Source organism: Rhinolophus ferrumequinum, chromosome 24 (genome assembly GCF_004115265.2).
Source record: "Rhinolophus ferrumequinum isolate MPI-CBG mRhiFer1 chromosome 24, mRhiFer1_v1.p, whole genome shotgun sequence".
NCBI lineage: Eukaryota > Metazoa > Chordata > Mammalia > Chiroptera > Rhinolophidae > Rhinolophus > Rhinolophus ferrumequinum.
The window spans coordinates 17,087,030-17,103,300 of record NC_046307.1 but is presented as its reverse complement, the minus strand read 5'-3'; the positions used below and the strand labels follow the sequence as shown (position 1 = coordinate 17,103,300).

The following is a 16,271-nucleotide window of genomic DNA, read 5'->3' as shown; positions in this document are numbered from 1 at the left end:
CTTGTTGGTTACCAAACTTGCTTCCCTTTCCTCTGAATACGTAAGTTGCTTTTTCAGCCTCCCTTGCAGTTAGATGTGGTCACGTGACTAAGTTCTGGCCAATGGAATGTGGAAGAAAATAAGGAGAGCATCGTCTGGGCCGGGCCCAGAAGTCTTACCCAATCTTCTCTGCTCTCATTTCCTCCACCAACTGTCTGACTGCAGAGCTCTGCAGGGCAGAAGGCAGAGCTACAAGATGGGAGGAACCTGGGTTGCTGAATCACTGCACAGGATGCTACCCCCAGAATACCCGCAGTGAACTGTCATGTGAGCAGGAGATAAACGTCTATTATTTTGAGTCACTGATATTGTGGGGTTGTTTGTTACAGCAGTTAGTCTATACTGAGAGTACTTTTATGAGCATAGAGAAGTTAAGCAATCTGCTCAAGGTCACAGAGTCAGTAAGAAGGGTAGCAGATTTGAATCCAAGTGGTTTGTTTTTAGAAATCATGTTATCAACTGCTATTTGATTATATCCCCTTTTCACGGGTTCATTTTTCTCATACCTAACAAACTTCTCCCATACCTGATTTACTATATTTGAGGGAGGTAGTTGGGAGCAGGTCCAAAATTTAAGATAAAAAGATCATTTCTTCAAATACATAATTTGATTTCTATATCTCTTCATTAACCATGTAAGAGGGAGGCTATGCCGTTTACACAACTTTACAGTTACTTTGTGGAAGTTTAGATTCCGAGGTTCTTTAGTAGTTATTAATACCCCATAACAACGTACCCACCAAACCTGGTGGCTTAAAACCTATTATGTCTCCCTGTTTCTGTGGGTCAAGGATTCAAGAGAGGCTTAGCTCAGTGGTTCTGACTCAGGGTCTCTCATGAGGTTGTACACAAGATGTAAGGTGGGGCTGCATCATCCAAAGGCTTGACCCGTGCTGGCATACTCACTTCCAGCAGCGCACTCACATGGCTGGCGAGTGGGTCTGGCTGCTGGCAGGAAGCCTCACTTCCTGCTCCCGGGGCTGTGGGATTGCCCTCACAACATGGTGGCCTGCTTCCCTCAGAGTGAGCAAATCCAGAAACCAAGGCAAATGCTCCAAGGCCTCTGATGACTGGTCTCTTTCATAAGATCTTATTAATCACACTGGGATCACTATTTCTACTGAGCGATTCCTACTGACCATACTGGGATCAACATAGGGACCCCTCATTCACAGTTGAAGTGGACTCCACAAGCAAGGGAATGCCAGGAGACAAGGGCCCCAGGGAGCCATTCTGGAGGCTAGCTACCAACCCAGCCCATTCTCATCCAACACATACACACTGGGGACAAAGCTGTGAACAAAACTGACAGAAGTCCCTGCTTTTGTGAAGCAGACATTCTAGTGGAGGCCAGAAAGGCAACAGACCCAATCAGCACGTCAATTATATAATATGCTAGAAAGTGGTAAGTGCTATGGAGAGAGAGACAGCAGGGTCAAGGGGAGGGGGAGTGCTAGAGGCTGGGACTATCTGCAATTTTAAATAGAGAGATCTAAGTAGGCCTCACTGAGAAGGCTGGGAAGAGGTGAGGAAACATGCCATGTAGTTATGTGGCGGGAGAGTGTTCCAGGCACTGGGAACAGCAACTGCAAAGGCCTTGAGGTGGGAATGGGTGCCATGTGAAACACAGCAATGTGGTGAAGGTGGCTGCAGGAGTGAAATAAAGAGAGCGCCGTAGGACGTAAGATATGGTAAGTAACAGACGGAGAACAGAGACCATGTAGGACCTTGTGTGTTCTTGTAAGGGCTCTAACTTTCACACAGTGAAATAGGAAGCCACTGAATTGTTCCTAACAGACAGCTGATGTGATGTGACTTCACATTTAAAAAAAAAATCTCACTCTGGTGGCTGATATCAGAATAGACAGGCCAAGGGTGGAAGCAGAAAAACAAATTAGGAGGCTCTTGTAAAAATCCAGACAAGAGATGACGGTGGCTTACGTTAGAGTGTTATCAGTGCAGGTGGTAAGAAGTGGTCTAGATTTATTTTGCAGGTTATCTAGCAAAATTAATTCACCATTCTAGGTAAAGTTTTCATTTAGGAGGAGCAGCATTTTTTACTTGATTCCGAGCTGTGGCTGCCAAATGGTGCCCTAGGGAACCCTGAAGCTTCCGAGAAGCTTCATAGGGATTTGCTACTAGGAGCTGGGATGGGACAGATGGGTGAAGCTTCATGTCTCCGACCCCCAGTTTTATAAGGGCACCTCTGTGTTGAAATCCTTCATTATGTGTGGTGAGGGAGATCTTCTTAAGAAAGACCAGAAACTCCAATGCTCTAAAGGAAAAGACAGAATACACACACGCACGCGCACGAGAGAGAGAGAGAGAGAGAGAGAGAGAGAGAGAGAGAGAGAGAGAGAGAGACACACACTATTTATAAAACTGAAGGACAAACTACAGATTAGGAAAAATACTTGCCACACAAATGAAAATAGTTTAATATCCCTAATATAAAAAGAAAACTCTTATAAAGTCCTAAGAGGAGAACCAAGTACAAAAATGGGAACAGGCATTTTCAAAATGAGGCCTATAACAGTACGTTCTCCATTCGGTTGTTGTGAAGATAAAAGACAACATATATAAAATGCTTAGCACAGTTCCTGGTAGAGAATAAATCATAAACGTGGCCCACCGCTATTGCCACCATAACCACCGCTATTGCCACCATAACCGCCATTGTTGCCACCACTCCCACCATGAGATGATGATCGTCACTGCCACCACCAGCTTTATCAGTAACGTCACCATCATCATCACAATTGACCTTAGCAATGTAAACCCAGTCAATCCTGAATGCCAGTTCCAATTCAGCTTCCCCCAAGAGAAGTTCTTCACGCACAGTGACCAATTATACACATGTTACCTTTTCATGATTTTCTATCAGGATCTCAATGACAATGTTCTGAAATTTGATATCCATGATGGCCGCTACTGTTTCTTCCTGAGGCCGCAGCAGGGTGGGTCCAAACACCACGCCAAGGTTTGCCACTGTCATCAAATTCTGCTTGTGGTTGTTAGCAACACTGGGGGAAAGGAAACAAAGGGCACAAATGAGAGAACCCGCAGGCAAATAGACAGCTGAATTCCGTCGACCTTTCCTATCTTCAGATTCCTCACCTACCATGTTTCCCTGAAAATAAAACCTAGCCAGACAATCAGCTCTAATTTGGAGCAAACATTAATATAAGACCTGGTCTTCTTTCAATATAAGACTGGATCTTATATAATATAACATAAGACCCGGTATGATATGATATGATATGATATGATATGATATGATATGATATGATATGATATAATACCGGGTCTTACATTGATTTTTGCTCCAAAAGATGCATTAGAGCTGATTGTGCGGCTAGGTCTTATTTTCAGGGAAGCACGGTAGTAGGAGTCAGCCCTTGGGATACCTTCCGATGCCCTTGGAGTTCAAAGAGAGACTTTTCTACTCACATTTTCATCCATCAAAGCTTCAGAAATCTTCAGTGTTCGGGCTATTTAGCTATTTCAGGATATGACACTCCTTACCATTTCCATGTTTGCCTAAAATGACCAAACAACCAAAGCAGCTGACTTCCAAAACGTGACCCTTTGCATATCCGAATCCCTGTCCTGCAAACCCAGGGAACTGCGAATTCCGCTTACTTACAACTTCTGTACTTGGCTGCTGCATAAACCACGGTGATCAGTAGCATTCTCTCTAGCTCAGATATAAAAACTCTTGACAGCTTTAATACATTTGTAAACGTAGGCACAAAATAGACCTAATTTTTAAAGTGGGTCGGTCTGGATATTTAAAACGAAGTCAGGAAATTCAGCACTTTAGGCTCAAAGTATTAAAGCCCCATCACATTAAACATGTGGCTCACATTAAGTGAAACATGTGGCATAAACAGAAATAAAGACGCACGACTGTAGATCCGAGGCTACGGCTATGTTTACATTGTCATTGATACTCAAAGGCTAAGGGTCAGCAGTAGCTGGGTCTGAGTAATTTGCTAAACACATATGCATATTTTTGGATAAACAGCTACTCAGTACATATATCTAAACCCACCGGGACCTAGTCATAAGACTTCATTGTTTACTTGCTGGCCAGGCGTATAAAAATATACAAATTACTTATTGATGACAAATAATTTAAAAGCTAGGCCATTCAGTATTGTTAAGAAAATATTAGGGGCTTCCCTAAATCACCTGTTAGAAGAAGGAAACTACTCATTACAAGAAACTAGAGGGAAATTGGGCAGAGATGTCAGTTTGTGCAGACATACCTCCCTTGCATTTAGTGCTATTTATACTGAGTATTTTTTTTTCATACAATTTGGTAAATGCCTGCACTGTGTCTCTTGTATACTTCTATTTTCTAGGAGGAAAAGAGGTTCTACTGACTTAAGTGTTGGTTTTGAAACTGAGCCTTTACTGAAATACTGTATCAACCAATTTTATCAGCAGATGTGTACTCTGCTATAATTTTTAGGGCTAAAAGTAATTTCATAAAAATTTCCTCCTCTGAAAGGGGCCTGGGGTGGCTATGCCTATGAAACTTTAACTGGGGAACAGCCCAAATAGGAAGACAAGTTGGTTTTTGACTGCTACACGACACCTGCAGCAAGGAGAGTCGCCAGTCATATCCTGGCCTGATTCTGGTCCACAGAAGACTATTTTACAAACATCTTTTTGTGTTCCTGTAGTTTTCCATTCCACCCAGACCTGCATCACGTTTCCAGTCTGAAAGCCTTAATGCAGATGGTCAAGTTCTTACCTGGCAAGATGGGGGGTGGGGGGGACTTTGGTTCTGTGCTTCAGTCAATCAGCAAGTATGCATCTTTACAAGCTGCCTGTAACACCACTACTTCAATCAGCTCCAGTGTGCAGGAAGTGAATTCCATGCCCTCAGATTTCCCCTCCCAAATGAGCTAAGTCAGTAGGCTTCCCTGTCTTGTCACAAAAGTCCCTTGTGCAAACGAACCAACAAGCTATTTATATATGAAAGCACTTTTAAGTTGCAGACCGATATAAAAATATATGGTTTGGATGATGATCGTTTTTCACCACCATGCTTCTCCACACTACCTCTGACTCCAGCAGAAGCCTCCTAACGAGGCTTGTGACTAGAATCTCTAGGTTCAGCTTTATTCTGCCTGCCTTCACCAGTTACTGTCCAAACTCAGCTCTGATTGTTCCTCTGCTGCAGTGGCTTCACACCTCACCGAGGGGTTGGGAGAGAACACAAGGACACAGCGGATGTAGTGTGCAGTGTTTAGCAATGCTTCACTGCGTGTGTCGACAATGATCATAAACTCTTGGTGGGCTCCACTGTTTTTAATATAAAGTCCAAGCTTATGAAATAGCACACCTTTTCCCAACAAACCTCTGCCACCTCCCAGCTCTGGGTGTCTGGGCAAGTGACTCAATATGTCTAAGCTTTTGAGTTTCTCATCTTAAAAAAGGTGTGTGTGGGGGGAAGGGGGAGAATAATATGCTGCCTTCATGAGGTTCTTGTGTAGTTTAAATGTGCTAATGCATGGTAAATGTAATAATTATTATAATAATTTACTACACATTTTCTTTCTACTTTCACAACTATCTGCCTTTGTCATTCCTCTGCCTAGAATGTTCTCCCTCTTCTTTCTTTGCTTTGCCAAACTGTCGATCTTATCTGCAAGGCTCAACTCCGATGGCTGGCTCCCTTCCTTTCTGCAGCCTTGGTCTGGTCTTTCCTCAACCCTCCACCCCTCACTGAAGGTAGAAGTGCTGGCCTGCCCCTGTATTTATTACACGTTATTAACATCTGTACTGCTGCCTTAGGATACAGACTGTGCTTATTATAGGTGGTACCACCAGTGCTAAGACAGTGCCTCGCCCAGGAGAAGCACAGCAATGTTCACTCAGGTGTTAAAAGATGATGGAAGCTTCTCAGTAGACATAAAAATGATTTTCAACGCAGGTATCTACTCATAAACATCAAATCATGCTTGATGATTTTTCTGGAATGTTATTTCAACCATCCCCACCTCCCTTTTCAAAGTCTGGAGATGTGTTCCATTTCTCCGATTTAATTAATGAGCAATAATTAGATTATTAATCAGATTTGCAGGCCCCAATGCCTAAAGGCATTTGGGAGAAAAAGGTACACTAATTCTGGATAAGCAACTCTGAATATAAATAGGCTTGAGGCTACCCAACATAATTCACTTCCTTTTTAATGAGCCATTTTATTTTAGAACTTAAAAAACACATCGATCTCAGTCTTATGAAACTTTTGGGGGGGAGAAGCTGCACCTTTCATGACTAACTACCGTTATCTTTTGGGTACAGTGAAGTAATAAATTGATCTGTCACTTGATTATTACTGCTCACAACTTGGTACAGCGATGTTCATTACTCCGGAGTGAATTATTAATGACTTGATATCCCGGAGAGAAAGGCCTAGACCTCAGCCTCTGCTGGCACCAGCCATCCATTATAGCTTGACGGATGTACAGATGTGTGGGAGGCAGGCTGGCAGAGCGCTGAGAAGCCCGCTCTAGCAGAGGCCACGAGACTCACTCATTAGCAAGGTCTATAAAAACACCGAGAGCCTGACTTCTGGGTTGGTAATTGAGCTGCTTGAGTACTTTCTCACAGTCCAGAATGTCATGTTGAGTCTTGACTTAAAATCCATACACACAAGTTTCCTGCGCCTTGTACATTCCACCGAAGGAGTCTCTGACGTGCCTTTCAGGTTCCTAGGTCCACACGGACTCTTTTGTGGTGCCTTCTGAGACAAATGCCAATTCTATAGGCTTCCTTTGCAGGTTGCAGGGAAACAGTTCCCCATGGGATTCCAACCTGGGGGAGACCCTGGTCCTTTTGTGACCATTTAGAGTTTGCTCTATCAGCTGAGAAGCATCCCCTGGGGAGGGGCAGTTATTGGGGGATTTGCACCCCATGTTCCCTGCAGTTCCCTCATGAATTGCAATTAATGAAAAAGAGCAGGTTCCAAAAAAAATGGCCTTGGCAGGAAGGGCCTCCTGCCACCTTTGTTTCAAGGGCAAATGGATGAGGATACTGGATGGGTCTGACTTCCTTAGAGGAGCAGAAGGAGGAAAATCTATTCCAGATGAGGATGGCGGGGTGGGGGAGTGTTATGAGGGGAACAGACAGTAGCCAACCCTTTTGGGGCTGTAATGCAGAGAACCCATGCTGTCACAGGGATGGCATGTGTTTTCCTCGGTTTAAAGGAGAGCCAGAGTTCTGTAAGTGCTAAGCAGTACTTCACAGCCACAAACTGGTCCTGATGGACTCCCAAGATGCATAAGCCCATCGCTGGGTTTATACATACGTTTCATCTTGAGACCTGGAATGCTCAACGTCCACGAGGGTCAAAGCTGAGTGCTGGTTCCGCTGGACACACTGTGGTGACAGATGCGTACTATCCGCAATGGATGGCACAGGTGGGGGAACAGCACAGCCACACTTACCCGCCATCCTCGATTTATTTGCTTCAGCTTCCAGTGTTAAATAATAATGAAAACTTCGACTTGTAAGGCGTTTTAGAATTTACAAGGAGCTCTGCAACCATTTTATATGTTTATGTGACCTTCATAACTCTAGAACAGGAGCTCTCAAACTTTCTGGCAATGACCCATGGTAGGAAATATATTTTCCCATGTAACACATGTTCCCATATATTTTCCCCCATAAATTTCCCCATGTGACATGCATGCATATATACATATATACATACACACACACACCAGAAAAAAAGTTTCAAGAACCATAAGTGTGATGAATTCTGATATTTTCTGTCTTTTATTCTATATAGTTTTTAACTTTCTAAACTGATTTCACAACCCACTGATGTGCCATGACCTATAATTTGAATAGTGCTATAAAATACAAGCATTATCTCCAATTCACAAAGAAGGGGGGAAAAGACTCAGGGAGACTGTACAGCACAGTGGTTAGAGAGAGGCAGATATTCCCACCTGGCTAACAATAGTAGGCAAGTTACTTGGCGTCTCTAAACCCATTTCTTCACCTGTAAGCCAGGAGCAAACCTCATAAAGTTGTAAGGCTGATTAAGTAAGGTTAGGGGAGTAAATCTCTTGGTATGAAACAATGGCTTAATAAATGACAGCTGCTATCGTCCACGGTGGCGGTCAACGTAGTGGTGATGATAGTGGCAGAAGTAGCAGCAAGTGCCAATTTAAAGCCACACTGTTAGTTGGTGATGTCATTTGTATCCTGCCCAGGAACCTCTAACGACCTGCTTCTGCCTGCGGCAAGGAGCCTGACCTCCTCCAACTATATTTCAAGGGCTTCCGTTATCCTATCTATCTGTGCTTCTCTTCTTGTTATTCTTTCTTCCTTTTCCAAAATTATGAAATACTCCGTATCTACAGGAAAGTTCAAAACATAGCATCACTTATTTTCCATCACTTCCTTGTAAGTACCTCTGGCAGGAGAGGCTGAAAGCAGGGTTTCCAGGCGGGAATTCCAGCCCGTTCTCAGGAAATTTTTTCTCTTCCCCCGTTCCTGAATCTTGAGATATAAACTGTTTTCTGTTCTCCACAATGAATCGTTTCCACAAAGTGACGGCTGAGACTACCAACCACGTGGGTTCAAGGAGCCGATGTTCCCGATTTCCTGACCAACTTTTCTCGGGATTCGGGAACAGAAAAGCAAAAAAAATTCCCGCCCAGAAACCCTGGGCGATAAATAGGAAAAATGTCGAAGAGATACATTGTGAGTAGTACGTTTATTTCCCATTGTGAGTATTACTGGGTTCAAGGAGCCATTTGCCCGATTTCCCGACCAACTTTTCTCGGGATTTGGGACCGGGAAAGCAAAAATAATTCCTGAGAAAGGGCGGGAATTCCCGCCTGGAAACCCTAGTGAGAGGCTCACAGGAAACTACAGCAAACCTACGAACACTCACTGTGCCTTCAGGAGCACCTGGCCTGCCTGACAAGTCCTCCCCTAACCATCCAAAGCCCACCTCCCTGCAGAGCTCAGCCCCAGACATTTACTGGGAGTCACATAGCGCTTTCCTCCAAACGATTATTGCATGGGACATTTCTACACTGACTGCTCCCCTTTTCACGGTCATGGTCCTGTGGTGCATCCTGTGCAGCACACAGGCAGGTACTGGGTAGGCCCCGGGTTACCAATTCTGAAAGTGGTTGAGTGGGTGGGCACCTAAGCTGCAGCAGATATCACCTTGCTCTCCACTACACTCTCGGGGGTAGAGATACTCCAAGCTCTGGGGCCGAGAAGGATTAGCTAGAAATGGTGCTCCTGGAACTACACTTTTTTTGTGTGGCTAACCAGGCAAGTTTAGTTTCCAGGGCTGTTAATGTGGTTCCTTTCATCGAACTGAAATTTGTCCTCAGTAGCTAACGGGGAGTGGCGGGGGGAATCCCACCACCGCTAGCTGCGTGTTTTCTACGAAGTCTGACTCTGTGTGTGTGCATGTGTTGTCTGGACACCATCTGGACTGGGTGATGCGGGAGCAGTCTGGATGGTGCTGCGGGGGCGTCTGCCAAAGATACCCATCAGAGTCATAAATACAGCTTTGCTGGGCTGCCCCAGTGGCTGGCACCAGAACGAGAGTTTAAAATAAATTGTTCTGTGTACGGCCTGGGGTCACACTCACCAGCCATAGTGAACATCCTTCTGTGGACGGTTATCCAGGGAGAAGCCAGACCTGAAGCTCTGCACAAGCGAGTGCTTAGAAAGGATACTTTCACACAGCGGCCTCTTCAAGAGGCAGGCTGGCAAGACGATCGCTACCATTTTACAGAGGAAGACCCTGAAGTACTGAGAAGTTCAGTAATTCACCTGAGGCCACACAGCTACTGAAGGGGCAGCGCCAGGAGAGGAGCTGAGCGTGACTGCAGAGCCAGCCCCTTCGCCCTGGCACTCTGCTGCTCTCACATAACTAAGGGGCAGTACAGCTTCAGGTAAAGGAGGCGTTCTTTGTCCTTAAAAACCCCAACCAAAAATGAATGCACAAAACAGTTACATGCTTACGCCTATGGGGAAAAAAGTAGTGGTTATAATTAAAAAAAAAAAAAAGATGCTCCCTCATTCACCACCCAAATTACTAAACTGAAAGAAAGAAGAGAGCATGAAGAAGAGAAAGCAGGTATGCCTACGAGAGTGATACTGGACTAAACACCACTTCTTCTCCCTTCCTGCAGTGAAAATGGCTGCAAGCTTGACAAAATCATGAAAATGATGAAATGCCCTTCAAATATGACAGCGTTCCGTTTGTAGTTGGCTGGCACAGCCAGAGAGCTGCTTCCTACTAATCAAAGAGTGAACACTAGAAGTTCAAGAGAGAAGATTGAATTAAAAGAAAAACAAAAAAGAAGGACGGGCCAAATGGGAACCATGCCAGATTGATTTCTGTAGTCCAAAAAAAAAAAGATAATTATGGCCATACGTGCATCCACCCAGACTGCACTGCTTTCATCCAAGGATCTCAAAGCCCTGTGACTACCTACCAAAGTCTCTGCCCTTGGTGAAAAGTATACACTAGGTTTCAGATGGGTGAACATCCCTGCTAAGAAGTAGTGCCCAGTAGCACATATGTGAACTGTAGCACATACATGAACTGTAACACCCACGTACGGAGGCCCACTTGGTGCTGCAACTGTACCTCTGTGCGTAAAGCCTGCAGTCTACAGTGGAGATTGTTCTAAAATCTGAGTGTGCAAACCAGCAAAATGTCCACTCTGGTGTCCTCTAATCCAATACCACTACCTGTTTAAAAACCTCCAAAAGCTTCTGTTTTTAATTTCAAATTGAAAACCCTTGGCTGGCCTACAAGATCCTGCCTGATCCAGCTGACTTTTCCAGACCCTTCTCCCCCATGCCTCCCTTTGCTCACTGATCCGTGGGCTAAAAATCTCTTTAGGCCTGGGTGCCTTCCTTCAAAATACTGATTCTCCCCACGTCGGTGCCCGGTGGGGAAGCACTGCAGTCCTTCTCCGTCTGGATCTCTCCTAGTTCTCACTGAACATCCCACACCAGGTCGGTTCCCTGGCTATAACTCTAATTCCTCAATTCTCCTTCCTAGCACTTACTGAATTAGGCTATGTTTCATGAAATTGTCGCTGCCTGTCTCCCCCACACACTGGAAGTTCTGAGAGGACCGGGGTGTGGGGAGCCTCCCTCACTGCCACCCCCCGGTGCCTGGCACAGTGTCCATATCAGAACACGCGCAGGCTTTGGGAGGCCCCCTTCCTCTACGGCTATCAAGGCTCAGCTGCACACCGCGTCTGGTTTAAACTTTCATGTAACCCACTGGTATCTTTGAGCCTTTGCCAAGCTGGGGACAGTGGTCGGGGAAGGGGCCGGGGCAGCTCACCCTGCCATCGATGGCATATAACAGACCCAGGAGCTCGCATTGGCCACACTGTTAATCTGGAAGGTACAGAAGCCATAAAATATTCACAGGGTATAATCATCATTACCACATGCATTACCTAATATGCATTATATAACATCGCCTAAGCTCACAACTTTGTACCAGTCTCCTTCCAATACACTTAAACCTGCCAGCACAGCATCTGCTGGGTCTTACCTTTTCTTTTCTTACCCCCTTCAGAAGTCCCTTTATTTCCTGTCTGCCTTTGATTACTATTAAGAATGTCATCAGTAATAATAGCAATTGACATTCACCAAGCACTTACTGTGAGTCAGGCATTAAGCACTCCATCGATTATCTCATTTGATCTTTACAATAACCCTATGATGTAAGTTCCATTACTATGCCAAAGGAAGAAGCAAAGGCTCAGACAATCCAGAAATTTGCCCAGGGTCACATACTGAATAAGCGATAGAGCTAGAATGTGAAGCCACACGGTCTGCAGTCTGATTCCACCGCTGCTGCTCTTAAATGTTCTGGTACAATGCAGAGTGTCTGGACATACAGGAAGAGGCTCACAGGAAACTGTACACACACACACACACACACACACACACACACTGTACACGTGTACACACACACACAGAGTCAGATATAATATATACAGTGTATATCCTGCTATTTAATCTCATTTGCCTCTCTTCTCTCCTACATAACCTAACCTTAAAGAGATCATGAGTAAAAGGAGAACATGATTATTTTTAAAAGGATGTTTTGACAACAAACAAGGATATTAGGTTCATCTCTGCCCACCAACAGTATAAAGTCCTTAAGCTTTTGTGTTGATAGAAAACGAATCTGGGTCCTGGGAATTACTGGAATCCCTCTGGAATAGGCCAGGTTTCATTAACAATAAGAATTATACTTTTGCAGCCAAGCTGCCTAGTTTTCCTAAATTAGATACAGTTGTTTAAAAACGAACACAGGCCAGACTGAATTCTATTTGTCCCACACTGTTTTGGTTACTTGGTATTTGAATTGTGTTATACACATGGAAGGCACATCCCTTCTATTTAGGGGTGAATTGATTAGCTTCCTCCTCTCTGGTCCAGTTCGGCTCAGACTCTAGCTTGTAGCTATATCCTTGGACCCGGTTCACAGGCCCAGACGGGGAAGAACAGAACTCGCATACAAAAAGACCTGCAGAGAAGCTGGCCCAGAAAACCCTTCTTCCTAGAAAATTCCTTAAATAGTTCAAATTATGTAACAATCCCTCCTAAAGTCCAATGGAATTATCATTTTCAAAGCATTTTACAGTTTTAAAAGTCCTTTCACATTCATTATCACCGATTTATTTATTTTGAAGCTTATGCTCTAAAATCTAGAGCGATGCCGGAGCCCAATAGAGGAGGTACAGAAGTTGCTTATGTGCAGGCCAACCCGATGTCACCAAGTGCCGTGAATACGTCGGTTCTTGCTGGTGGCAGCATTCCCGTCAATGGCTCGGCCTATCATCTTTAGGTTAACACTGTCCCAAAAGGGAGGGAGGAGACGCTGCCTTAAGACCTTCTACCTGGCCCAGGAAGGAGGTTCAAGGTGACTCAGCACAGATGCCAATGGCGCAGCACCTATTTTTCAATTATCAAATATCTGAGTGCCTCGTACGTGCCAGGGACTGCTTTAAATTCTGGGGACATAGCAGTGAACAAAACAGACACCCCCACCCCCCAAAAAAAATTCCCTGTTTTAAGAAGCTTACATTCTTTGGGAGTAGGCTCATAAAATATATGGTAGAAAAGGAGCCCGGGGGGCCTGTTTGCAGTTTTAGACAGGGCAGTGAGAGAAGGTGTCACTGGGAAAGAGATAGGTACTAACTACCTGGAGGGCGGAGGGACGCAAGCCACGTGGGTCTCTGGGAAGAAAGCTACAGAAGAGCAAACAGCACATGCAAATAAATGCCTCAGGTAGGAACATGTGTGGTATGCTGGCAACACCAAATGAAAGCCACCATACCTGCCACCGAGTGAACAAGGGGAAAGGCATCAGAAGTCAGACAGGGAATGGACTTGGGCAAATCCGGCAGGACTTTGCAGGCCATGGTGAGACAGCTGCCTTCTCCACTGAATGAGATGAAAAGCAGTGAGAAAATTCTGATCAGAGGGATGACATCATGTTAGTCATCCGTCTCTGCAGACTCTGAAAGGGCTCCACTGCTAAGATTTAAATGCTCAGATTCCATGGGTTCCTTAAAGAGAGGTCTAAGAACTTCACAAACTAACATAAAACCCACGGAGAGAATCCAAGACATGTCAAAAGCAGAATGCAGCACTGCTCATATTTATTTGGGTACTAAAAGGTGTCGGGTGCTGCGCCTTTGTGTGTGTTCACCTGGTAAGTCCCTGTAACTGCTCCACACTCTCCCTGGAGCCATTGTGCCGACCTCCACTGGGCCGTTCAGTGGAAGAACAGAATGTGTGGCCAAAGCTGAACGACCTGAAAGACAGCCTCTACCAGCAAGTTACCAGTCACCACTGAATTCAACCGTCTTAACAATCTTTCGTTAGTTAAAATAAATAGCAGTGTTCTGAAGCCAGATCCATAGACTAGTCCCATTTTACAGATGAACAAACACGGACAAAAGGAGCTAAATCAAAGGCTAAAGGATTGGCCCTGGCCGTGTGGCTTAGCTCCAACTAGGGCAGTGGCTCTGAGTTTGAGCAGTCGGAGCTCCTCACTTCCACTGAAATGTGAACCTCATGTCTGCTTCTATGGAAAGGACTATAATCCTTTCTGGAAGGAGAATCAAGATTCCACATCTACAGATTATACCTACGGGATTATGGGAAATGTTACAGAGACAGCTATTCCCAGATTGATCAAAGAAAGAGAAACACACATGCACACACATACACATATACCATGGGTCATCTATCTCCTTTCATGGATATTTTTTTAAATAAGGGAAATAACCTATCTGACTGGCATATTTTGGAAAAGTTGTGTACTTTCACCCTAAAACGGAAACAGAAAGAAAGCTGCATTCCTTGCCATGAGTCTGAAACAAATTGAGAGGCTGAGACTGAAAAAAAACTGGCTTTATTTCAAGGGCCAATATACCAAAATGACTAGAATTTATAAACCTACATGTGCTATCACAGAAATTTTGAATTACATGTGGACATTCAATCAATAGAGAAAAACAATTATGTCAAGGTGTCCTGAAAAGTCCATGGCTTTTCATGTACAAGAGCTGACATCCCTATGAACAAGTTCTGGAGACCAACTAATATTAACAGTGTAAGATGAAATCCCAGATCTCTGACATTCATGAAGAGTTATTTGAATAGAACATCAACATTCTATACGTTTATAAGTCTGATGCTAAGGAACAGAACTCTTTAAAAAAGACAACACACTTCTGACAGCCAGTACAAGTTAGAAAAAAAAATCTGAGTGGATTACACCTTCATACAGCTCCCTACTCCTGAAGCTCTGTGCCAACCAACCTCTAGCTCCGTGCTGCACAAATTCATCTCCTAACATTTCAATGTTAAGTTCAAGTCCAACTGAAAACAGCTCATTTTATTTGTTGGCAAATACAAAATAATTGTGTTTCTGTATAGTGATACATGTTAGAAAATACACAAACCCTTCTGCTATAGTATTTATGGCCTTCCTCACAAAAATAGATTCAGCAGGGAATTATGCCAACAGAGTTCTTACTTGAACGCATACAAGGCAAAACCTGATTTATCCTCCTCACAGGCAGCATTGAACTGGAGACTCACTGAATTCTGCTATCTTGGAAGCAAATTATAAAACAAAGCACAGTGTCAACTAACAGGAACTAGAGATCCAATGTGAGAAAGCCAGAGTATCATGAGGCGGAGTATAGCAGACAGTGTGGCCTGAGAGACACTGAATGATTCCAGCAGTGGAGTGAAGATCTGGGCCCTTGACCCACTCACCACTCAGGGTCATTCACAAAGCCCCCACCCAATACTTTTCAATGGGGAGGTCAGAGTGCTTCATGACAAAGCCGTGGAGTGCTTTCAACGGTGCGGGCATGAAAGACTGACGCCTTAGCTGTGGTCATCTTGCTTTGCCAGGCTCCTCAGGCAAACAGGTGAAGAATGCCAAGCTGACGGCAGTAAAGGGGGACAAAAACGCAATGCAGGCTAAAGAAGCACTGTGCAGACATGGTGCCCGGTGCCCAGTACAAAAGCCCTCAATAGCCAACTTTAGCAGACCGAGCTGGATACTGTGTGAATCTGCAGAAAGGAAACAACTTCATAAACATCAGATCCTTAAGTAACTCCAAACTGCTCACAGTGGCCCACGTGACATGACCCGGACTACCTCTCCACTCTCCTATCATGCCGGCCTCCCTCATGCCCAGCTCCAACTACCCTGGCCTTCTGCATAGTCCTAGCATGTCTGTTCAGACCCAACACCGAGATCTGAACATTTCCGAGATGCCATGTCCCGCCCCCTCCCAGGCGCTGGGATGCAGCAGTGAAGCAGACTGACGACGCCCTGCTTTCAATATACTGGCATTATATTCCAACTGGGAAGATAGATGACGCACAAATATACATTAGTGAGAATGTCAGGCTGTGACAGTGGCAAAAAATAAAACAGAAAACAGAAACAGGTGATAGAAACTGGTAAGGAAGACCAACTTGTCGGCCAGGGAAGGGCTCTCTAAGGGGGACACATGTGAGCTGAGCTTATTCATAAAGAGGACGGGCTCGAAGTGTACAGATCAGGAGACTGCAAGTCACACCCACAAACACGCAGGCAGTAAGAAGTCATATCTGCAGCCACAAACATAAGTGACGCCTGCATGAAAGCTCTTTAAAAGTTATATTCC

The 16,271-nt window shown here is 44.6% G+C and overlaps 1 protein-coding gene across 7 annotated transcripts in view; it reads right to left on the bottom strand.

Moving 5' to 3' along the window:
- The window catches only part of ARHGAP26 (Rho GTPase activating protein 26), a 399,917-nt gene that overhangs the window by 99,367 nt on the left and 284,279 nt on the right, over positions 1–16,271 (bottom strand). For all 7 annotated transcript variants that reach the window (XM_033095952.1, XM_033095957.1, XM_033095958.1 and 4 more), the window contains one exon: positions 2,903–3,062. In XM_033095952.1, coding sequence (XP_032951843.1) covers positions 2,903–3,062 — 160 coding nt within the window. The remainder of the gene's footprint in view (positions 1–2,902; positions 3,063–16,271) is intronic.